This window comes from Esox lucius, chromosome 10, assembly GCF_011004845.1.
Source record: "Esox lucius isolate fEsoLuc1 chromosome 10, fEsoLuc1.pri, whole genome shotgun sequence".
Taxonomy (NCBI): Eukaryota; Metazoa; Chordata; class Actinopteri; order Esociformes; family Esocidae; genus Esox; species Esox lucius.
The window spans coordinates 391,746-414,588 of NC_047578.1; the positions used below are offsets into that span (position 1 = coordinate 391,746).

The window sequence follows — 22,843 nt, forward strand, 5'->3', positions numbered from 1 at the left end:
AAGCCTGTAGTAGCAGTTAAAAACCCTTTAGTAGCAGTTATAGAGCCTGCAGTAGCAGTTAAAAACCCTTTAGTAGCAGTTATAGAGCCTGCAGTAGCAGTTAAAGAGCCTGTAGTAGCAGTAGAAAATCCTTTAGTAGCAGTTAAAGAGCCTGTAGTAGCAGTTAAAGAGCCTTTAGTACAGGGGTTCCCAAACTTTTTTGGAACCTAACCCCTGACCTTATAGTAATCATAGAGCAGGCCCAGGGCGGCGGCGCTGTCCTCGTCTCCGTTGATGCTCATCATGGCCTTGGTGGCAGCGGTCAACGGGTTCTCCAGGTAGGACCGCCATGCCTCGTCCTCACTGGTGTACAGGCGTCTCCCATGGAATGATGTCTCATTGGGGACCACCACAACAAGCCGCTTACTGCCACACAATCACACTTATTAAACACACTGAAAGCATACACACACATTTAAAACTACACCCACGCATTAGAAACACACTACACCCACACATTAGACACAGAGAAACTACACAAACACAACAGACACACGCTACATCCACACATTAGACACAGAGAAACTACACAAACACAACAGACACACGCTACATCCACACATTAGACACAGAGAAACTACACAAACACAACAGACACATGCTACATCCACACATTAGACACAGAGAAACTACACAAACACAACAGACACACGCTACATCCACACATTAGACACAGAGAAACTACACAAACACAACAGACACACGCTACATAAACACATTAGACACAGAGAAACTAGACAGACACAACACACAAACACACACACCCACACACTACACAAACACATTAGACACAGAGAAACTAGACAGACACAACACACAAACACACACACCCACATACTGTATAATGCGGCATTTGCTTCTTCTCGTTCTGAAAGTGCTGTAGGAGGAAGGATACTGTGCTGGTGTAATGACCATTCTTTTTTTTTGTTATTCTTTTGTGAAAGAATTCTCTGAATAAACCAACAGCGCATCATTTCCATCACCCCAAAAAAGCCAAGCTACATTAGTTGCCAACAGGTCTATAAGTGTCTAAATGTTGTAGCTTCATTAGTAATCTACAGGTCTATAAGTGTCTAAATGTTCTAGCTACATTAGTTCCCAACAGGTCTATAAGTGTCTAAATGTTGTAGCTACATTAGTAATCTACAGAACTATAAGTGTCTAAATGTTGTAGCTACATTAGTAATCTACAGAACTATAAGTGTCTAAATGTTGTAGCTACATTAGTTCCCAACAGGTCTATAAGTGTCTAAATGTTGTAGCTACATTAGTAATCTACAGAACTATAAGTGTCTAAATGTTGTAGCTACATTAGTAATCTACAGAACTATAAGTGTCTAAATGTTCTAGCTGCATTAGTAGCCTACAGCTCTGTCTGGACCAGGACATACCTCATTACCTAAAGTTATATTTTCAAGGATATGCATATTTATTATTAATTTTCAAATAATACTTTATTTTATCTGAAGTAATTGAAAACCTGAAATGTAAACTGTTGAGTCAGTGTGTTGATAAGCACAACAAGTTAACTGTGTACTGAGTGGTGAGTCAGTCCATCTCTTAAAGGATCAAAGCCTCTTTCAACTGACACAACAGTGGGCGGAGCTGGGGGGTATTTACATGGGCATCTGTGACTTCAGGTTAGCCTTGTTTCCTCAGTCACGCAGAGAGACCTTAAGTCGAGATCACAGACACATTTAAAACGCCTCTGTGCTGTCATTGCAACCCTTTGAACTCTGGAAGTCAAAAGGAAAATATAAACATGTCGACCAACTGACAGGCTTAGCTGTGAAATTGTCTGTGATTAAGAGTGGAGCATCGTAGAGCTACCACAACACTTAAAACACAGACGTGGAAGACAGTTAATCAGACAGAGCAACCACCATCACTGTTCTCTAACCAAATTCATATTCTAATCTGCAGGTCAGAGGCCTACACAACAGAAAAATAGCTCCAGGGATCACTAACTTCCTACTTTGGTTGCCTCTCAAAAAACAACCGTTTGTATGCAAAGCTAAATGAGCAAATCTCCCTGTTTCTCCCTATTTATTTACCTATAAAAGATACGTCTGCCAAACAATGCCCCATACCCCTTCTTCTCCCCTCCAGAAACCATGGCACTCGGGTTGAGGCCAGCCAGGAGAAACCCTGAGGGTTCACACTGTTGATTACCAATGCCTTTCTGGTCACTGTCCTTCCTCGCCTGTCCTGTCCCCCACTTTATTACTTTAACGTAAATACCATATAAAACACAGCAGGAAAATGGATTGTACTAGGCCTTTAAACAGTACAAGCCATAGGCAGCTGATGTTTGTGGTACTTTAGTGCTCCAGGACATTTGTAACCCTCTATGTCAAAATATGGGCTGCTGTTGCTTGCACCTGTTGTTAGGTGCTATCGGCTGCGGGCAGAAGTAATACCTATGCAGTGAAATACCATAACATTTCTGGGGTTGATGTGATAGCAAAGTATTTGCATATTCTGCGTAGGCCTCCAGTACACCTAAGATACGGCATCCGCGTATGTCTACATTTTGTGGTCTGGTTACATTTGTTTAACGTAGAGTTTAGGCTACTAATCATTATGATAATTCCATAAAACTCATAAATACTATTTTAATGTACGGAAAAATTGAGAATCTGCATTTTATTGAAATTATTTTCTCAAAGAAACAAAGAAATACCAAGTACCCTACACTTTGAAATGTTTCAGTGGTGTGAATAGTGTCTACATTCCATCAAACCGACACGCAATACCACATATTAGACTACATAGTCAGTAGAACGTTGTCATAAATATGTCGAAACATTTTATTCAAATCAAATTGGAAATACTACACCAAAACAAAAAAATACGAATAGGATGATAAATCGAACCCGTAGATTTTATTCATAAATGGTAATTACATAGCTTAGTTAGGCCTATAAGTCTTTATCTTTTATAAACTAAAGGACTGAGGCTATAAAAAGATATGAAATACTAATTAAACAAATACTACAAAAAATATATATAAAGATTTTCTGCAAAAAAATTGTAGCGTAGCTTATTCTATCTGTCGAAAATGGCGAATTTGACCGCAATTGGAAATGACCAGTTTCCCGCGGGGCCAAAGCATATATTTCAACAATATATCAACAATAAAGATCATTTCCAGGAAATGTATGACAAATGATGCAAAAGATAGACAACACTTTTTTTTTGCTACTCTAATAATTTCGTAAATGAAGTTTTGAAGCTTGCTTTAATCAGTTCGGAATTATAACGGGAAAAGTTTCGGATTGCATGTCCATGTCATCAAAGAATGCTCCTTTCTCAGTCTATGATCACTTACTTGTCTGTCTCCTGTGCCATATTTTGCTTGCTCCACGATTCTTCCTTGTGAAACTGGACTTTCAAGTCGGAGCAGGTGGCCTAATAGAGTGAGGCAGCGCGGGTGAGATACCAGAACCAGGGCTACAGGTAAGTCGACTTTTCTTGCCCTGCTTCTTTCACACAGCTCAGCCCCTTTCTACCTGGCAGGTAAGTAGTAGGCTACAGTGGACGGCGCTGCACTGCAGTGCTTCTCTGTACTATGCGACAATACGGACTACAGGTAATCGATAATCTCTTATCCATTAGTCAGTAAATTCTCATTATGAAATAAAAAATAAAAGTACCTTTCTTTGCTAAATAGGTATAGGTCAAATTGGTTTTAATTATACCAGGGTAAAGGATTTGGGTTGAAAAAAGGCGAGTCTATTGCTGACTGGTTCAGCTACCATGTACTCTTCTTGCTGATTGGCTGTCGTAGGTAAGACCCACACCTACCTATATAGTTCTATAGCTAGAAATGAACATGTCACTTAATTAAAATAAACTGTCTGTAGAATGATTTACATTTTAGTCTCTTTTTCATGAAAAACCATGACTGGTGAATTTTATTGTAGGACTGAAAAGACTGATGGAAATGGGTGGGAGATGAGGTAGAGGGTCCAGGGTATTGGGACAGAACAGGACAGGACTTGCTCCCCTGTCTTGGAGATATGATAGCCGTATCATGACATCAAGGCCCTGGGCAGAAATAGCAGTGACAGGCAGGGACAGGGCTCTGTTAACTACAGGATATTTACTTACATTATCTACCGATGGAGGAGGTAGGAGACCTGTTGGCTTCTGCTGTAGAAAGAAGCCCAAGGATTTGCCCAGTGTGAACATCACACAAATACATCACGCTAAAACATCCTGCAAATACATTACTCTAATAGATCACATTAATACATCCTTTTAATACATCACATTAATACATCCTTTTAATGCATCACACTAATACATCACTCTAATGCATCACTCTAATACATCACGCTAATACATTACTCTAAACATCACTCTAATACATCACTCTAATACATCATGCTAATACATTTCTCTAATACATCACATTAATACATCCTTTTAATACATCACATTAATACATCACTCTAATGCATCACATTAATACACCATGCTAATATATCACTTTAATACATCACTCTAATACATCACTCTAATGCATCACATTAATACACCATGCTAATATATCACTTTAATACATCACACTAATACATCACTTTAATACATCACACTAATACATAAGGCCAATACAGCACGCAAATAAAACATTCTAATACATCACATTAATACATCATACTAATACATCATGCTAATACATCACTCTAATACATCACTTTAATACATCACACTAATACATCACTTTAATACATCACTCTAATACATCACTTTAATACATCACACTAATACATCACTGTAATACATCACACTAATGCATCACTCTAATGCATCACTCTAATACATCACTCTAATACATCACTTTAATACATCATTCTAATACATCACTGTAATACATCACTCTAATACATCACTCTAATACATCACACTAATACATCACTGTAATACATCACTGTAATACATCACACTAATACATCACTCTAATACATCACTCTAATACATCACTGTAATACATCATTCTAATACATCACTGTAATACATCACTCTAATACATCACTCTAATACATCACACTAATACATCACTCTAATACATCACTCTAATACATCACACTAATACATCACTGTAATACATCACACTAATACATCACTCTAATACATCACATTAATACATTACACTAATACAGGTAAGTCATATCAAAGATGATATGTAAATATTGGTAGTGTATTTCAGGTTCTTTCCATCTAATCATTAGTGGTCTTTTTGCCAAATGTGGTTGGCTGTCTTTAGTTATGAAGTAATTCATTTGTAATGAAAAACTACTGTTTTAGAAATAATCACATCCAATCAGGCCTGGTATTTTGCCATTAGAAATATTTATTAGTGTTTTTTTAACTTCTGAAGGGTGATAACAGATAAATAGCTTACCCATCGTGACCAGAGAATCCAGAGAACTCATCAGACTCGACAGAACCAGAGAACCCATCAGACCCAGAGAACCCAGAGAACTCATCAGACTCGACAGAACCAGAGAACCCATCAGACCCAGAGAACCCAGAGAACTCATCAGACTCGGCAGAACCAGAGAACCCATCAGACCCAGAGAACCCAGAGTACTCATCAGACTCGGCAAAACCAAAGAATCCATCAGAACCAGAGAACCCAGAGTACTCATCTGACTCGGCAGAACCAGAGAACCCATCAGACCCAGATAACCCAGAGAACAGCAGGTGTTGTTAGTAGGGCAGCACTGAACTCCATACTTTTCATTTATGGTTATTAGGGTGACTAGACTACACATTGTAGATTGAACGTATTTTACTCCGTGTTTTATTACTGAGTGTTCATGCAACTTGGGACAAAAGCATGTATTTGTTTATGAATACTCTGAAAATACAACCAGCCTGTTGAGCCAGGCCTACCACTTTGTGTGTGTGTGACTTTGTGTTTTTTGTGTAAGTGTATGAGTGTGTGTGTGTGTGTGTGTTTAACTAATGATCACTATCCTCCCTAGTCTAATTTGTTTAAGTGAGCACCTGGGCTTTTTAAATGCTGTGTGTAAATGGAGTTGCTAAATAAATACAGGTGGGGTACTCTTACTCTGAGCAGTGGCAAGACATTCCCAACAGTCCTAATGAGAGGGAGAGTAAAAGAGCACAGGACGAAGCAGATTCTACAGAAGCTGATGTGGATCAGAATAAAGAATAAAGACTCTGTTAGCCCACAGAGGTCTATATGGTGGGTGTCTGCTGGGTTTCAACAGGGCTAGGGATAGTGGTTGGTTAATCCATTATGACACATTATGACGCTGTTGTTTTGTTATAGTTTTACTCATGAAAGTACCAATGACTGATCTGAACTATTCTCTAACAGATGTTGTGTTGAGATATTGTTGGCTCAACATGATTCCACACGCAGATGAATGCAGAATATGCATTCATTTTTTCCTGCATCCTGCTGATCTCCTAGAATCTGGCCATTTAATAGAAGGCCCTTCTGACAGTTGAGATTCTATATTACTGACCATACACAGAACAGGTATGGACTTGAACAACATTTCTGGGCCAGGAGCATCCTGGGCTACACAGAATTCCTGCATGTGCTGTGGGAAAGGTGAAAGGTGTATCTGCATGCCTGCAATTTCTTCAGGTAAAAATAAACTAGTCTGGTCTTGTCTGGAATCTGTATGTTTACCTGTTGGGCAGGTAACCATCAGCACTGACTGCAAAGGAGAGAAGAAAGGTGAGGAAAAGAGGAGAAGAAGAGGGGAGAGATGAGAAGAAGACAGTAGAGGAATAGAGGACAGGAAGTGAGGACAGAAGGAGATGGGGTTGATTGCAGTAGAGTATGGACCAGGGCTGAAGGCGTTGGTTTAGATATATGAAGTCTTTGAGCAGAGGGGGTGAGGGAAGGGGGTGGGCGAGAGTGCTGAGGGAGTGGGTGGGGGGGGGGGTGTATCTGGCTAGGACACATTCCTCTGGCTCTTAAAGGGGCAGCAGCATCATATGCTCCGACTGGCGTTTTGACCAGTCCTGTAGAATCAGCCAGGCAGCAGAGAAGATTCCCAAAGGAAGCAGAGCCGCGGAACCAACGACCTGTCCATCAACGCCTGCCTGCACAATCCTCCTTCTGTGCTTCTACACAACCACAGTTCAGCCCTGGGGGGGGGGGGGGGTTGCAAACAGAACTATTTATACAACATTTAATCAGAGTTTCTACTGGACTAATTAAGATAGGTCTCTCCCTGCTGTGTTCAGTTTGACAAAATGGCCCCCAACTGAAAAGTGTTTGTCAGAAAGAATACACCTTTAGATATGAAGGCTGAAAACCAAGCAGCACTGTATTACCTCCTTACAGTGTCAGTACAATATATAAAGGCAGTAGGGTGTGTGAGTAGTGCACTATATAGGGAATAGGGAACTATTTGGCACTAGTCTGAGGTAAATAGAGGCTGTGTTATGCCTAGTCAGGTTGCTTTTCCACCAAACTAGTATGACAACATCAGGACAAAGCAGGTGACCTGAGGAGAGGATGGGCTGAACAAGGTGGAACCTGTTGTGTCAGGAGGAGAGGGGAGGGAGGGGGACAGTGGTGTCAGGAAGAAGGGGGAGGGAGGGGGACAGTGGTGTCAGGTGGAGAGGGGAGGGAGGGGGACAGCGGTGTCAGGAAGAAGGGGGAGGGAGGGGGACAGTGGTGTCATGTAGTTTTGTGTTGTGGAGGAAGTGAATGACCAGGACCAACATTGTTACTTCCTGTTCCTTGAACATCCTTCACCCAAGGAAGGGGTAGAGGGAGAACTGGGAAATGTGTCAAAGTAGAATTGTATAACTTCACCAAACTGTTAAAATGTGATAATCACATTAAGAATGGAAGAACTTTAGAAACACTATGAAATCTGTAAGATATTCTGCTAACTTCTTCTGACCTCTTGTCCCCCAATTGTCAATACAACAGAAAAATATTTTTAAAAGGGTATGTGAATAATATTATTGACTACTGTAATATGCAATAGTGGGTTTGCTAATATTAGAACTGAAACTGCTCTGGTAGAACTAGGAGCCTGAATGAAGGTCTCTCAGGCTGTCTCCAGCAAATACTCTCTGTTACACAGACAATGGACTGATGGGTAAAATTCCCCAGCACTGCCATTGAAAAACTGACACCTGGAAGATTTCTTTTCACGGTCCCTGAGGCTGGGCTGCTCCACCCAGCCAGGTACACAGTGTGTGTGTTGAGTGGGGGTAACCATCAGGATGTCCACTGTGAACGAAGGGAGCCTTTTTGTCCTTGGGAGCGTAATCATGTCCTTCTCTCTTGAGATAAATTTCCCCCTTTCACAAAAGGACTGTAAGGATTTTCTTTCTTTCTTATGATGTGAAAAGAAATGTAACATGAGCAGGCCTGGGCAGGAAGCTTTTCTCACAATGATACCATTTCTCTCATGAAAGGGCAAAACAATGACTCCTGAATACACTTTAAAAATATATTGTTAACCTAGGAAAAGAGGATAGAATCAACAGATTTTTATATTTATCTTTCAAATTATGAATCTTAAAATCTGACCAGCAGAAAATCCCCACAACTTACAAGCACCCGGTTGGATACGTATTAACAAACTACATGATGTACAACAAAAAACAAGAACTATGTAGGTACAAAGCATGTCACAACCAGACTGTTGTAATGAGCATTATGTGAAACCTGTTGGAGTGAGATGGGAGTGATCTTTGAAGAAGGATCGAGGCCTTGAGCTATTAGCTCATCAGAGGTGTGGCCTTGTGGAGGTCAAAGTCTGTCTTTTAAAATGACACAGACTTACTAACTGCTTACAAATGAGATGGAAACCTGTGATTTACTTTGTAACACATTAAAATATTTATATTTATTTCAAATTAATTTAACCAGGTAAATATATTGATAACCAATTCTTAATTGAGGATAACTCCTCAACATTTACAGTTCAGACGGTTGTCAAGTACATTTTCCACCTGTCATCATTATGCTGACTGTTGCGGTTGGTGGGTGTCCCTTTGGTTGATGCTTGGCAATGTGGGTGGATTGATTTCCTGCCTGTTGGGCCCTGTCCAGGGCCTCCCCCGGGTAGGGCCACAGTGTCACCGGACCCCCCCCCCCCGTCTCAGTTCCAAGGTGTTACGCTGCTATATTATTGTGCTGGGGGATATGAGGAATGCACTTTCTAACTTTTCTCAGTCTCCTCCAGTTTTACACTTTAGGAGGAGATGAGGTCCTGTTCCACAACTGCGGAGTACCTGGTTTGGAGGGCCCGTTGCTGTCCCTGTCCAGTCCTTGTCATACTTCTGACCTAGTCTAGAATCAAATAGACTCTGGATTTAGCCCAGAAAAATGTATTTATTATTCCAATTGGACTCTTAATATCTCACCCGGCACAGCCAGAAGAGGACTGGTCACCCCTCTGAGCTTGGGTCCTCTCTAGGTTTCTTCCTAAAATTCGGCCTTCTTAGGGAGTTTTTCCTAGCCACTGAAATCCAACACTACTGTTGTTTGCTCCTTGGGGTTTAAGGCCGGTTGTCTCTGTAAAGCACTTTGTGACAACTGCTGTTGTAAAAAGGGCTTTATAAATAAATTTGATTGATTGATTGAGTTGAATGTAGGCTCTCCTCATCCCTGCATGTCTGTCTGTCAGCCTGTCTGTCTGTTTTACAGCATGTCTGTCTGTCTGTCAGCCGGTCTGTCTGTCTTTCAGCCTGTCTGTCTGTCAGCCTGTCTGTCTGTCCTTCTCTTAACCTATTTTTCTGTGAGTCTGCCTGTCTGTCTGTCTGTCTGTCTACCTCTGGAACTGTGCACATGATTGTGGCTGCTCTGACCCCTAGTGGTTGACTGATTTCTATAATCTGGTCTAAAACACTGGTTTCGACTTATAAAAAGATATTGAGGAGCAGAAAAAAGGGTTCGAAATATAAATGTTAAAAACTTGAAATATAAAATTTTAATAAATGACCCCCGACCCCAACACAAATGTTAATAAATGAACCCCCATGACCCTCCCCCCACTGTTAATAAATGAACCCCCCCAACTTCAACCCCACTGTTAATAAGTAAACCCCCATGACCCTCCCCCCACTGTTAATAAATGAACCCCCATGACCCTCCCACCACCGTTAATAAATGAACCCCCATGACCCATCATAGAGCTCTATCACACACCTGTGTTATACACCTGTGTCATAGAGCTGTTTCATCTGGACTGGTGGCTTTGTGAGAGCACTTTATCGCCTGGAAGGTAAGATATTTCGGGAGGGAGGCATCAGTAGTCACCAAGCATCTGGTTTTGTCTTTGTGGTCCATGATGGCAAGTAGTCCTTGATACACATTTGTTGAGTTGTCAAACATAGATTCAAGCTTGAGTCTATATTTCCTTTTTGCCTTTTTAATAGGTTTGAGGACCTTGTATTTACTTATCTTGTATGAGGATTTTATGTGTATGTACTGGACATTGTATTTGCAATGTGCAACCTTGCCAAGGGGGCGGTGTTGCTTCAGTCAGTGAAACATTTGGTCATGCATGGCTCCAAGTCCTACCAAAGAAGAAGTATTGTAGCGACTAAGCTAATTACAGCATAGCTGTTGGTCACGTTTGCGTATAGCCTTCGAAAAGCGTTGCCATCTACACCTTTTTGCCAAAACTTCAGGTACTGTATTGTAACTATCAATGCGTGGTTTCTTGTTGTTTCTCTGGGGTAATCTAGCGTTCGTGTACCTACCGTACCGCATACCTTTAACTACTAACCGAATCGGTAGCTAGTGTTCGCCATATGGTTAGCTATTAAGCATGTTTGCTAACAACATCACCAAGTTAGCTGGCAAATAAACATCCGCATTCAGTCAAATTCAGTGATTAACTCGTGGTTCCTTTTCGAATCGTCAGAAAAGGTGTTGTATACGTGTTTAAGTATATCTGGCTTACTACTCTAGTTCGATACACACCGTAGGTTAGTTAACCTTATAGTGTCGTTAGCTACCTAGCTAAGTTGTCTACGAATTAACTGGTCCAACGCACGACAACGGGTTGCTCTTTTCTTTCTATTTTTGTGTTTTAATGTAAGTGACTGGGCACAAGATCGAAGGACATTTTGATGGAGTGTTTGGTAACTTTTCTGTGCGTGTATTGATGTCATTTTTTCTCCAAATGACCGATCTGCCGAACTAGGTTCCATGCGTCGGATATGTGCTACAAGAAGTTCTTGTTTCGCGATGGACTCTAGCTACCAGCAAAATAGCCAAATGGAAATAGCTAGCGTTTTGCGTGCTGCCAGTGCTGGTGAACTATTCCTATGAACAGTTTAGGTACAAAGGCCTCGTGGCATAAGTAACCGTATCTATTTCTACCATATGTTAGTGTGTAGTGTTTTACCTGCGCTTACGTTGACGTCATGCTATGAACAATATCGCAGTGTTTTTCACCTATAAATGAGTTAGGCAAATGCGGACCTGGCCATTACGTTAAACAATCTGATGAAACTGCTGCCTGCTTTTTGGAGTACATTCTACACATTACCATATCTATGTAAAACTTGCGTGCATTGGAACACTCAAAACGAGCACTCAAGTTCCAACTTGTTTGGGTGTGTCTATTCGGTGGACCACTCCGTGATGAGCGATTATGACGTTTTGTGTGGTTCGGTTCCATTAAAAACAATAAATTAAGCACTAATACTTAAACTACACTTATTAATTAATAAAATAGCATTTTGGTTTATTGCTTAGAACTATCACAGATCCTGTCTGTTGGCTTGTATCTCCCAGTCCAAACCACTGATCCAGCCTGTTGTCTTCCGCTCTAGATTCTGCCATGGCTCGGGGTCATCAGAAGGTCCAGTCTCAGCAGAAGAATGCCAAGAAGCAGGCAGAGGCCAAGAAGGCCAAGGGACATGACCAGAAGACAGCCGCCAAGGCAGCTTTAGTCCACACTTGTGGTGTCTGTTTGGTGAGTTTATTATTATTATATATTTTTTTTAATGTCTTATTTGTTGCCTGACATGTTGTGGTGGGTCTTCATTTTAGTCAAATAACACCATGAATGCATTTTTATTTTTTAATAGTTAGAAATTAACATCTTTATCCCTGACATCTGTATCTTTTTCTTCACCTTTCCACAGTCACAGATGCCAGATCCTAAGACATTCAAGCAGCATTTTGAGAGTAAACACCCAAAGTCGCCGATGCCCCCAGAGCTGGTCAACGTAGACTCTGGTATTTGAATGAGACTCCACTGAAGACTACAGCTGTGTTCCTTGGTCAAGGCAGAAAACACTTCTCCTCCATGTGAGGATCCACTACCACCCATCGAACAGCTGCAGTCTTCACACTGTCTACTGGTCCCAGTTAACTCTGTGCCCTCCTGTCTACTGGTCCCAGTTAACTCTGTACCCTCCTGTCTACTGGTCCCAGTTAACTCTATACCCTCCTGTCTACTGGTCCCAGTTAACTCTGTGCCCTCCTGTCTACTGGTCCCAGTTAACTCTGTGCCCTCCTGTCTACTGGTCCCAGTTAACTCTGTGCCCTCCTGTCTACTGGTCCCAGTTAACTCTGTGCCCTCCTGTCTACTGGTCCCAGTTAACTCTGTGCCCTCCTGTCTACTGGTCCCAGTTAACTCTGTGCCCTCCTGTCTACTGGTCCCAGTTAACTCTGTGCCCTCCTGTCTACTGGTCCCAGTTAACTCTGTGCCCTCCTGTCTACTGGTCCCAGTTAACTCTGTGCCCTCCTGTCTACTGGTCCCAGTTAACTCTGTGCCCTCCTGTCTACTGGTCCCAGTTAACTCTGTGCCCTCCTGTCTACTGGTCCCAGTTAACTCTGTGCCCTCCTGTCTACTGGTCCCAGTTAACTCTGTGCCCTCCTGTCTACTGGTCCCAGTTAACTCTGTGCCCTCCTGTCTACTGGTCCCAGTTAACTCTGTGCCCTCCTGTCTACTGGTCCCAGTTAACTCTGTGCCCTCCTGTTTACTGGGCTGGAGGGTCTGAACAGGTACTGGTAGAGTTCACCAGATTGTTTCCACTTGACAGATCGGCTGACATGTTGGGGTTGGGATCAAGAGAAAGGGTAGATAGGAAATGGCTGGCTGACTGTCGGTCTCATGAGCTACAAACACTGTTCACAAATCATGGATTCAGAAGTCATGTTTGTTAAATTGTTAGATGTCTTTGTGTAGAGCTCTTCATCTTACTATCCAGTTTGTCCCTGTGGATCACATTTGAAATAGACATCTCATTAATTGTTTCCTTTAGGTTATAAATCTTGTTGGGTAAAAATGAGCAGATGATTACAATCCCAATAGTTTGAGATTGAAGATAATCTGTTCTTTAAGATAATTCTCTTCTATCTGATCAAACTGATGATTGTTATTGAATTTCCAAGCTGCCACATAATGAGCATCATTTATACTTTTGGAAAATGCATTAATGCCCCAATTATGTAATATAACATTCAATAAAGTTTTACTTTGTATAATATTGGCTGAGATCTGTTGTGAAAACTTTTCTGACATTCTAACATCAGTGGTTGGTCAAACTACATGGATTTCTTTTGGATTTTCTTGCTATTGGGATACCATTTACCCAGCAGTCTATACCCTAACACTGGGACAGCATTTACCAAGCAGTTTATACCCTAACACTGGGACAGCATTTACCAAGCAGTCTATACCCTATCACTGGGACATCATTTACCAAGCAGTCTATACCCTATCACTGGGACAGCATTTACAAAGCAGTCTATACCCTAACACTGGGACAGCATTTACCAAGCAGTCTATACCCTATCACTGGGACAGCATTTACCAAGCAGTCAACCTTCACACTGGAGTACCGTTTACCCAGCAGTATGTACCTTTACCCAGCAGGATACCATATACCTAGTAGTCTGTACTGGGATACCATTTACCAAACTGTCTGTCCCTTACACCCGGATACCATTTACCCAGCTGTATGTACCTTTACACCAGGATACCATTTACCCAGCAGTACGTACCTTTACACCAGGATACCATTTACCAAGCTGTCTCTGCCTTTACACCAGGATACCATTTACCCAGCTGTACTTACCTTTAAACCAGGATACCATTTATCAAGCTGTCTGTACCTTTACACCAGGATACCATTTACCAAGCTGTCTGTGCCTTTACACCAGGATACCATTTACCCAGTAGTATGTACCTTTATACCAGGATACCATTTACACAGTAGTCTGTACCTTTACACCAGGATAACATTTACTCAGCAGGATACCATTAACCAAGCTGTCTGTGCCTTTACACCAGGATACCATTTACCCAGTAGTCTGTAACTTAAGATCAGGGTTGCCCTTATCATTAAGCAGCAGTAGAGTTGAGTTTGGATCCAGTTAGACATTTACTAGAAAACAAGACTGAGGAAAACATCCCCCATGTGGGTTCTGGGCCATTCTACTGATCTGTCTAATGACCTCCTAGACCTTCCTAACTGCTCTAACTTCTTTTTAGAACATGGTAACAACATTTGAATCAATATCCCAGCACTCATGACATTCCAGCACTCTTTGGTTAAAGTTGTGTCTACCCATCAAACCAAGAGGATGTTGTTTTAGAATAACCAAGGAAAAGCCTGACTCTTCAATATAGTCCTGTCTTCCCTGTGAATGTGTGCTTATTCAAAGTGCATAAGGAGATGATACCCAGCTGTTCTGTAAAACCTGTAGGATTTATAATAGACCCTTCTCCCCCAGACTGATGTCAACATGAATCTGTTTTCTGATAACTGATACCTGTTAATGTCACATAGTAATTGATGACCAAATATGGAAACTGGATGCATCCCAAACGGTATAGGGTTAGGGTTAGTGCACTATAGGTAATATGCCTCTGGTATAAATAAATGCACTATGTATGGAACATGTACCTGGGACGCAGAGTAAACAGGATATGAATCCTGGCCTGTTGTGTGATGGTGAATCAACTAATTAATACAATAAATCGGAGCAGTCAGGCAACATTCTTTGCTTCAGCACTATTAAAGCGTACAGTATATTTCTGTAATTCATGGTATTCATTTCCTGTGAACATTTTTATGAACTGTAACTGAAATGTAATAGTTGTGTTTTCCTAAACTTCTGGTGACTGAAAGTTTGTAAAGAAATTATCCTAGGGTTAGGGTTAGTAATGTGTTCATTTTAACTTGCAATATTACCTGATCTGATAAATCCAGTGTTAATGTATACAATAGTATGTTTTCTTCATTGAAGCCTTTCCTGGTTATCTTGTCTGTTTGTGAGATGACTCAGAGCAGAGTTATTGGTCTTTACCCTGTTTCTGTCAACTCAACATCTCTCAGAAACAATTGGTCCATGTCTTCCTTTCACTCAGTGTTTCCTAAATCTTGCATAAAAGCCTATTTACAGAAAATTTGGCGACATGAGACATTCACATGCCCTCTGTGTCACTGGTAGATATGGGCCTCATAGATGTACATATCTGTGTGACTGCACTTATTCATCAGTGTTTCTATTTTGCTGTAATCCATGGTTTGGTTGGTGTTTGTCAATCTGGAAACCTGCTGTGTATGCTTCCATGTTACTTATTTATGTCCTCAACTGCTCTGTTATGTTTTACTTGAAAAACCCAAAAAAAAAATCTTGATACAGAATATTAGCTCCAAACACAATTTCCTAATCATTCTTCATTCATAACGTGTTTTCTCTATGATTTCATTAGATAATAGCAAACTGTAAATGTGGCCCAGACGCTTGTTCAGACGACGGTTGCGAGAGAACAGACCCAGACAGAAGCGTCCAATAGGCAGGTCATTCAGAACGGTTGCCTTGGTAGCGCTTGACGTCATCTCTCCTGTCCCTGCTTCGCGAGCATTTGATTGGGGGGAAACCCCGTGGATGTGACCAGCTGAGACAGACAGTAGCGCTGGGATGTTCGACTCTTATTACTGACTCTGATCTATTCGAGTCTTTCAATAAAAAGGACGACTCTTTCGAGTCACTTTGTTAATTTCTGATTAAATTAACCAACTCAGTCGTGCGTCATTGGGACGCGCGTCGCTGCAGTTGATGGGCACACTTTCTCCGTCCCTTCCCATGGCTTCGCGACGTAGAGTGCTGGGTGTGCGGTGAAATTCACTTTTACGGTTTGACATCTATTGATGGGTCCGTATTCGTCAGTCCGTCAGCGAGACGCTCGTTACTATTGCAGATAGGCACGCGCCGTCCGTTCAAGAGCTGTTGTATACGGATCAGCGGTCGGTCATTATCAGTACCCCCCGCTCAAAACGACGGCAACATCCCTTCAAAACATGTCCCATGCATACACACTGCTCAGATCCTATTGTACAGATCCGCTTCCAGCCGTTCGAATGGACGATTCCGTTAAATGAGTCAGTAGAATGAGTAGTTCAAAACAAATGAATCGTTCGCGATCTACACATCACTAACAGACAGACAAACGGGGAGAATCAGCTGTGTCGCCGAAGCAAGAATATTTTACCCTACACTAAGGTTGGTAAATTACTGTTTGGATATTAACATCATTTACAAATTCCCTGATCAAGCATTTAGACCAAACCCATGACGCTCCCATGCAATTTTCGCGCGAAATACTAGCGTCAGCGGCGCACCAGAAGAAAGCAAATGGATGAAGCAGCTTCACTGTTCTGTGATACTTGAAAGCTTTTCGTCTCGCCAGCAGTGATGAGCTGTCTGCCTCTTGTTACAGCTAACATAGTAACTACAGTATTTCTGTAATTGCATCTGAATTATGTCTGGCGAGCCACATGTGTAATATTACTCTGTTATACATTCAGTATCTATTTTATTGGCTTTCCGAAGAAATGGAAGGCAGGGCGTTCACAACCCACCGGCTGTAGCCTAGCAGCGACAGCCATATCCCGCCATAGCTCCTAGTAATACAGCACAGCAGGCTGAAGCTCCAGTTAAATACAGACTAGGTATTTATCTCGGCTGTCAGCGGGTGAAAATGGTGGTTGGATACTTAAGCAAAACTAGGGCTACTAGCAAACATTGTGGGGTTAATTATAATCTCCATCACCACTTGGGCTGCTGTTAGATTAATCAGGTGTATTGTGATGCTGAAATATAGACCAGCTCCCTGACAGAGGGACGCTACAGCCAGGCATGTACCTTACGACTAGGAAGTGCAATGCTATTCTTGTATTGCACTGACAGTGATCTATTTTATTCCAGCTTGCTACTCAACTATATGACTAAAAATGTGTTTCTATATCGTATGATATCTGATTAAGGCGAAGTTAATGACCGGACCTGCTAACCTCTTCCAGGGGGTCAACCCTGATGCTGCTAGCCTGTCCATTATAAATGTTACAGACCGAACAGCTTGCAGATCAGCGGTAATGAAATGGATTTTGTACTGGGCTCCGGAGCTTGTCTTCAACAGATGTAACTTAAGGGGGTTCATGGCTGTTGATATCGCTGAATGGATGTGTTCCTCTGTGGTTTCCCCTCTGGATCAGTAGTATCAGCCTGGTTGATGACAGAAGCAACAACACTGTTTTTGGACATCCTCTAAACTGTGATATTTCATTCACTGGACTAGATAAACACAAGTGACCACACATGCTCTGGAACTTGGAATGTACATTCAATGTGACATAGAACCACGTGTGTTTAAGAATCACAAACATTAGACCAAAAAGTCTCTGAAAGTCAGTGGTCTGTGAAGGTGAAACTTGTTTGTCAACTTACCTTGCTATCTTTGTCCTCCCAGAACTGAGCAGAGCGGCCAATCAGCAGTCATGACTGACAAGGACGAGCTGGTCCAGAAAGCCAAGTTGGCAGAGCAGGCTGAGCGCTACGAAGACATGGCCTCCTCCATGAAGGCCGTGACTGAGCTGGGCTCTGAACTCTCTAATGAGGAGCGCAACCTCCTGTCTGTTGCCTATAAGAACGTAGTGGGCGCCCGGCGCTCCTCCTGGAGGGTGGTGTCCAGCATGGAGCAGAAAACGGAGGGCAGTGAGAAGAAGCAGGCCCTGGCCAAGGAGTACAGGGAGAAGATTGAGAAGGAGCTGAAGGAGATTTGTAAAGATGTTCTGGTAAGACGTGGACATTGACAGTCATCATTTAAAATAGGTAGTATTTATTAGGAGCCCTGTTAGCTGTTGCCTAAGCAGCTGATGGGGACATCACAATACCTAACAACGTGCAGCGCTCATGCATGAGGTGGAGAGTGAGTCTCTGTTTTATAATCAGAGCCAGTGGTTGATCCTGCTCTGTCCAACAGTTCACTGTCCTGGACTCTGACCTAGAATAAGAAGTCACTTTGTCCTGCTGAGTGACAGGCTGTACGATTGGCAGTCTGACTCTTCCTGGTTGAACTAGCCCACATCACTGTAAGCTAAGTTTACCATATAGACTGTGTTTACTAGTGAAGTGAATTCAGCACTTCTGCCTTTGCTTATGGTCCACAATATTTTGTGTTTTAGAAGTTTGTTGTGGATAATGTCTTATAACATTCATTTATGTTTAATGGTGCATTTCGGTACACATTCCGGAAATTTCTAAGCTTCTCCAAAATCACACTGTGACCTCACCTTGTCTAAAAGTGATGTTATCCTGTCTCAGACTCTTGACACATGCAGATGTTTGCTTTGCACTCAGACAAGAGAGCAGTTAGCACCTATTCCCCATCAGAGATGGTTGCGTTCACACTGACTACGTCTCTGCAGGGACCACAATGTAGACAATCAGTTTTGTGCACTCTATTCTACTCGCTCTCGTTCACTTTAATTAGCAATTTCTTCTCACGATTTCTGGTCAGAGCCGGCGTCTAGCAACTAGCAATTCTAGAAGACGTATCCCTAAGCTTTAGACGCTACCTATGGGTTGTCATCAAAACAAAGCATAAGGTGAGTTAGCAATCAGAGGGAAGATGAGGGCAAAGTGGTCACTAGGTTTCAATTGCTGCACACTGCCACAAGAATCAGAGCACATTGTCAGCCTCTATGATTCTCTCTGTTGGTTGTTGACAGACAGGATGGCTTGATTGTCGGGGCTTGGTGGGGATGGTTTAGTGTCGGGGCTTGGTGGGGATGGTTTAGTGTCGGGGCTTGTTGGGGATGGTTTAGTGTCGGGGCTTGGTGGGGATGGTTTTGTGTCGGGGCTTGGTGGGGATGGTTTTGTGTCGGGGCTTGGTGGGGATGGTTTAGTGTCGGGGCTTGGTGGGGATGGTTTAGTGTCGGGGCTTGGTGGGGATGGTTTTGTGTCGGGGCTTGGTGGGGATGGTTTTGTGTCGGGGCTTGGTGGGGATGGTTTAGTGTCGGGGCTTGGTGGGGATGGTTTAGTGTCGGGGCTTGGTGGGGATGGTTTTGTGTCGGGGCTTGGTGGGGATGGTTTTGTGTCGGGGCTTGGTGGGGATGGTTTAGTGTCGGGGCTTGGTGGGGATGGTTTAGTGTCGGGGCTTGGTGGGGATGGTTTAGTGTCGGGACTTGGTGGGGATGGTTTAGTGTCGGGGCTTGGTGGGGATGGTTTAGTGTCGGGACTTGGTGGTTTAGGGTTAGAATGCACATGGTTATAGGATCACGGCTAGGCCAGGTTTAGTATTTTATCTTAATGATTGTAAATGAACCCTAACTCATGTTCTGTGTTCAGGCTCTCCTGGATAATCACCTGATCCCAGAAGCCACTCCTGCAGACAGCAAGGTGTTCTACCTGAAGATGAAAGGGGACTACTTCCGCTACCTGGCTGAGGTGGCCTCAGGGGACGAGAAAATCAGTAAGGATTTACCTGAACTCTGAACCCTGGATCTAAAGCTCTATAGACTCGCTAGTTTACTGTTCACCACCCGTTCACAACAATTGATTGCTTCTACAGATGGTTTTGACGCTCTGGGGTGATGGGGATACAGAGAGTGGTGCAACAATCTAAAAACATCCAGTCAGAAATAGTCCTGTGGGTGAAAACAGTTTGTTGATGACAGAAGGAGAATGTGAAGAATCATCCAAGCTAACAGATGGGCCTAAAACTGATGAGTTATGGCGGTGATGACTGTGGGGTGATGACTGTGGGGTGATGACTGTGGGGTGATGACTGTGGGGTGATGACTGTGGGACTGTGGGGTGATGACTGTGGGGTGATGGCTGTGGGGTGATGACTGTGGGGTGATGACTGTGGGGTGATGGCTGTGGGGTGATGACTGTGGGGTGATGACTGTGGGGTGATGACTGTGGGGTGATGGCTGTGGGGTGATGACTGTGGGACTGTGGGGTGATGACTGTGGGGCTGGTGGGGTGATGACTGTGGGGCTGGTGGGGTGATGACTGTGGGACTGTGGGGTGATGACTGTGGGGCTGGTGGGGTGATGACTGTGGGACTGTGGGGTGATGACTGTGGGGCTGGTGGGGTGATGACTGTGGGGCTGGTGGGGTGATGACTGTGGGGCTGGCGGATGATGACTGTGGGGCTGGCGGATGATGACTGTGGGGCTGGCGGGTGATGACGGTGGGGCTGGCGGGTGATGACGGTGGGGTGATGACTGTGGGACTGTGGGGTGATGACTGTGGGGCTGGTGGGGTGATGACTGTGGGGCTGGTGGGTGATGACTGTGGGGTGATGACTGTGGGGCTGGCGGGTGATGACTGTGGGGCTGGCGGGTGATGACTGTGGGGCTGGCGGGTGATGACTGTGGGGTGATGACTGTGGGGCTGGCGGGTGATGACTGTGGGGCTGGCGGGTGATGACTGTGGGGCTGGCGGGTGATGACTGTGGGGCTGGCGGGTGATGACTGTGGGGCTGGCGGGTGATGACTGTGGGGCTGGCGGGTGATGACTGTGGGGCTGGTGGTGATGACAGGGTTTCCCCTCTATCAGCATAAAATAAAATGCATCAAATGTGTGGTTAAATCAAAACCGCCTCAACCACGTGTGGAACATCTCTGATACCCTGTAGATATCCCATCTCCTGAAGAATTCAGGCAGTTCTGGAGGTTAAGAGGTCCGACCTAGTACTAGATGAGTGCAATAATCTGGCCACTGGGTGTAGATGTACTTTATAAGTCACTGGTGCTCTACTGGGTAAATATCCACACCTACATTACAGTGAATAACGGAGTCTGTTACAACCTGTGGAGCTCAACAGTACAGACCAACCCAGTGCCTGTTTTCCTGTTCAAGGTGAACTCTCTCATGCTGAGACTCTCTTAACACTGACGGTTTATAGCAGGTGAATACAGACAGACACTACTGGAAACGCCCTTCATGGAACCTGACTCACTTCTCACTGCTGTTGTTACCCAGTACGCGCGTACGCACGCACGTACGCACACGCACACGCACGTTCAGCCCCGCAGTGACGTGTTGTCTGGCCTTACTCCTGGGTCCCTACGGCTTGTTGTGTTTAGCTCTGTAAAGCTAGCGTACCCTACAGTCTGTCAGTGTGCTACCATGTGCTGATACGCTGTCTAATTACTGACTAACCACCTCACTGAAAACAATCACTGCATGTTGATTCAAACCGAAAAGGCCTTTCATTTGTTTGTTACACGACTCCTGGATATGTTAATGATAGTTGCTTTCCCAAAACATACAACTGTTAGTAAGCTAGTAGTTGGATAAATGTTGATCTTCTGAAGGTGATGACATGTGGAGCATGTAGATGTCCTGCTGCTCTACTTTCTCCAGCCCTCAGAAAGGAACAACATTTGACAGGACATAATGGAGAGTTTAAATGTGCAGATAGCAGGTCCAATCGACTGATGACATTGGTTGAATCCGTGGAATGATCTAAATGTAAATGCTGACTTTTGCCCCCTCTAACCCCGCCCACCAAGCCATCATCAGCAGTTCCCAGGAGGCCTATCAGGCAGCGTTTGACATCAGCAGCAGTGACATGCAGCCCACCCACCCCATCCGCCTGGGACTGGCCCTCAACTTCTCTGTCTTCTACTATGAGATCCTCAACTGCCCAGAGAAGGCCTGCGAGCTGGCCAAGAAGGTGACCTTCACCAGAGCTGTCCTTTTCGAGAGTTCACACACACTGCATATAGACACACACACACACACTGCGTATAGACACACACACACACACACACACACTGCGTATAGACACATACCGCATATAGACACACATACACATACTGTATAAAGACACGCACACACACAAACCACTAAGCTGAAGATTGTTTTAAATGGTGTTACTATGTGTTTCTTTTCAGGCATTTGATGATGCAATCGCCATGTTGGACACCCTTAGCAACGACTCCTACAAGGATAGCACGTTGATCATGCAGCTCCTTCGAGACAATCTGACTGTGAGTGTGGTCAGCTGATCAGTTATCCGTCCGTGACTTTTGGACTTTAAAGTAGAACACTCTACACTTTGAACATGACCTGGTCTAATTCCACGTTTGCTGTGTTCCATTGCAGCTATGGACTGCAGACACCCAGGGTGAGGCAGACGAACCAGACGAGGTCAAAGAAGAAGTAAAGGAGGAAGTTAAAGACGAATAAGTCCGCCAGCCAGCTAGCCAGTCAGTCATTGAGTCTGCTCATCAGTTACAATAAGAAGTGTGTGTTAGCATGTGTGAGTGTGTGTGTTAGCATGTGTGAGTGTGTGTGTTAGCATGTGTGAGTGTGTGTGTTAGCATGTGTGAGTGTGTGTGTTAGCATGTGTGAGTGTGTGTGTTAGCATGTGTGAGTGTGTGTGTTAGCATGTGTGAGCGTTAACTAGGTCCCGGAGTCACAGTTGGGGTGACGGGGGTTAGGGTTCTGGGGTGACGGGGGTTAGGGTTCTGGGGTGACGGGGGTTAGGGTTCTGGGGTGACGGGGGTTAGGGTT

The 22,843-nt window shown here is 43.6% G+C and overlaps 3 protein-coding genes and 1 long non-coding RNA gene across 7 annotated transcripts in view; 3 read left to right on the forward strand and 1 right to left on the reverse strand.

The window, feature by feature from the left end:
* The window catches only part of grhl2b (grainyhead-like transcription factor 2b), a 31,496-nt gene extending 27,938 nt beyond the window's left edge, over positions 1-3,558 (reverse strand). For all 4 annotated transcript variants that reach the window (XM_029122715.2, XM_029122714.2, XM_029122716.2 and 1 more), the window contains exons 1-2: positions 3,371-3,558; positions 219-405 (exon numbers count right to left, since the gene is read on the reverse strand). In XM_029122715.2, the coding sequence (XP_028978548.1) occupies positions 219-405; positions 3,371-3,390 (207 nt within the window). In that variant the 5' untranslated portion in view covers positions 3,391-3,558. The remainder of the gene's footprint in view (positions 1-218; positions 406-3,370) is intronic.
* LOC114839958 lies at positions 3,544-5,945 on the forward strand. Its single transcript, XR_003782304.1, has 2 exons — positions 3,544-3,631; positions 5,426-5,945. It is a non-coding gene; the product is annotated as an uncharacterized LOC114839958 (long non-coding RNA).
* A 4,621-nt stretch (positions 5,946-10,566) lies between these two features.
* On the forward strand, positions 10,567-13,509 carry znf706 (zinc finger protein 706). Its single transcript, XM_010865142.5, has 3 exons — positions 10,567-10,692; positions 11,845-11,987; positions 12,160-13,509. The coding sequence occupies exons 2-3, from the start codon at positions 11,853-11,855 to the stop codon at positions 12,259-12,261; spliced, it is 237 nt and encodes a 78-aa protein (XP_010863444.1). The 5' UTR covers positions 10,567-10,692; positions 11,845-11,852; the 3' UTR covers positions 12,262-13,509.
* A 2,586-nt stretch (positions 13,510-16,095) lies between these two features.
* ywhaz (tyrosine 3-monooxygenase/tryptophan 5-monooxygenase activation protein, zeta polypeptide) lies at positions 16,096-22,823 on the forward strand. The gene is made up of 6 exons (XM_013135456.4): positions 16,096-16,534; positions 17,781-18,105; positions 19,661-19,784; positions 21,838-22,001; positions 22,222-22,317; positions 22,433-22,823. The coding sequence occupies exons 2-6, from the start codon at positions 17,809-17,811 to the stop codon at positions 22,514-22,516; spliced, it is 765 nt and encodes a 254-aa protein (XP_012990910.1). The 5' UTR covers positions 16,096-16,534; positions 17,781-17,808; the 3' UTR covers positions 22,517-22,823.
* The last annotated feature ends 20 nt before the right edge of the window (positions 22,824-22,843 follow it).

What these genes read in the sequence shown, in the direction of transcription:
- znf706 (XM_010865142.5), top strand. Translation starts at nt 11,853, where the DNA reads ATGGCTCGGGGTCATCAGAAGGTCCAGTCTCAGCAGAAGAATGCCAAG. An exon ending in ACACTTGTGGTGTCTGTTTG is followed by an intron (nt 11,988 to 12,159) that starts GTGAGTTTATTA and finishes ACCTTTCCACAG; the next exon opens with TCACAGATGCCAGATCCTAA.
- ywhaz (XM_013135456.4), top strand. Translation starts at nt 17,809, where the DNA reads ATGACTGACAAGGACGAGCTGGTCCAGAAAGCCAAGTTGGCAGAGCAG. An exon ending in CCTGCGAGCTGGCCAAGAAG is followed by an intron (nt 22,002 to 22,221) that starts GTGACCTTCACC and finishes GTTTCTTTTCAG; the next exon opens with GCATTTGATGATGCAATCGC. An exon ending in TCCTTCGAGACAATCTGACT is followed by an intron (nt 22,318 to 22,432) that starts GTGAGTGTGGTC and finishes GTTCCATTGCAG; the next exon opens with CTATGGACTGCAGACACCCA.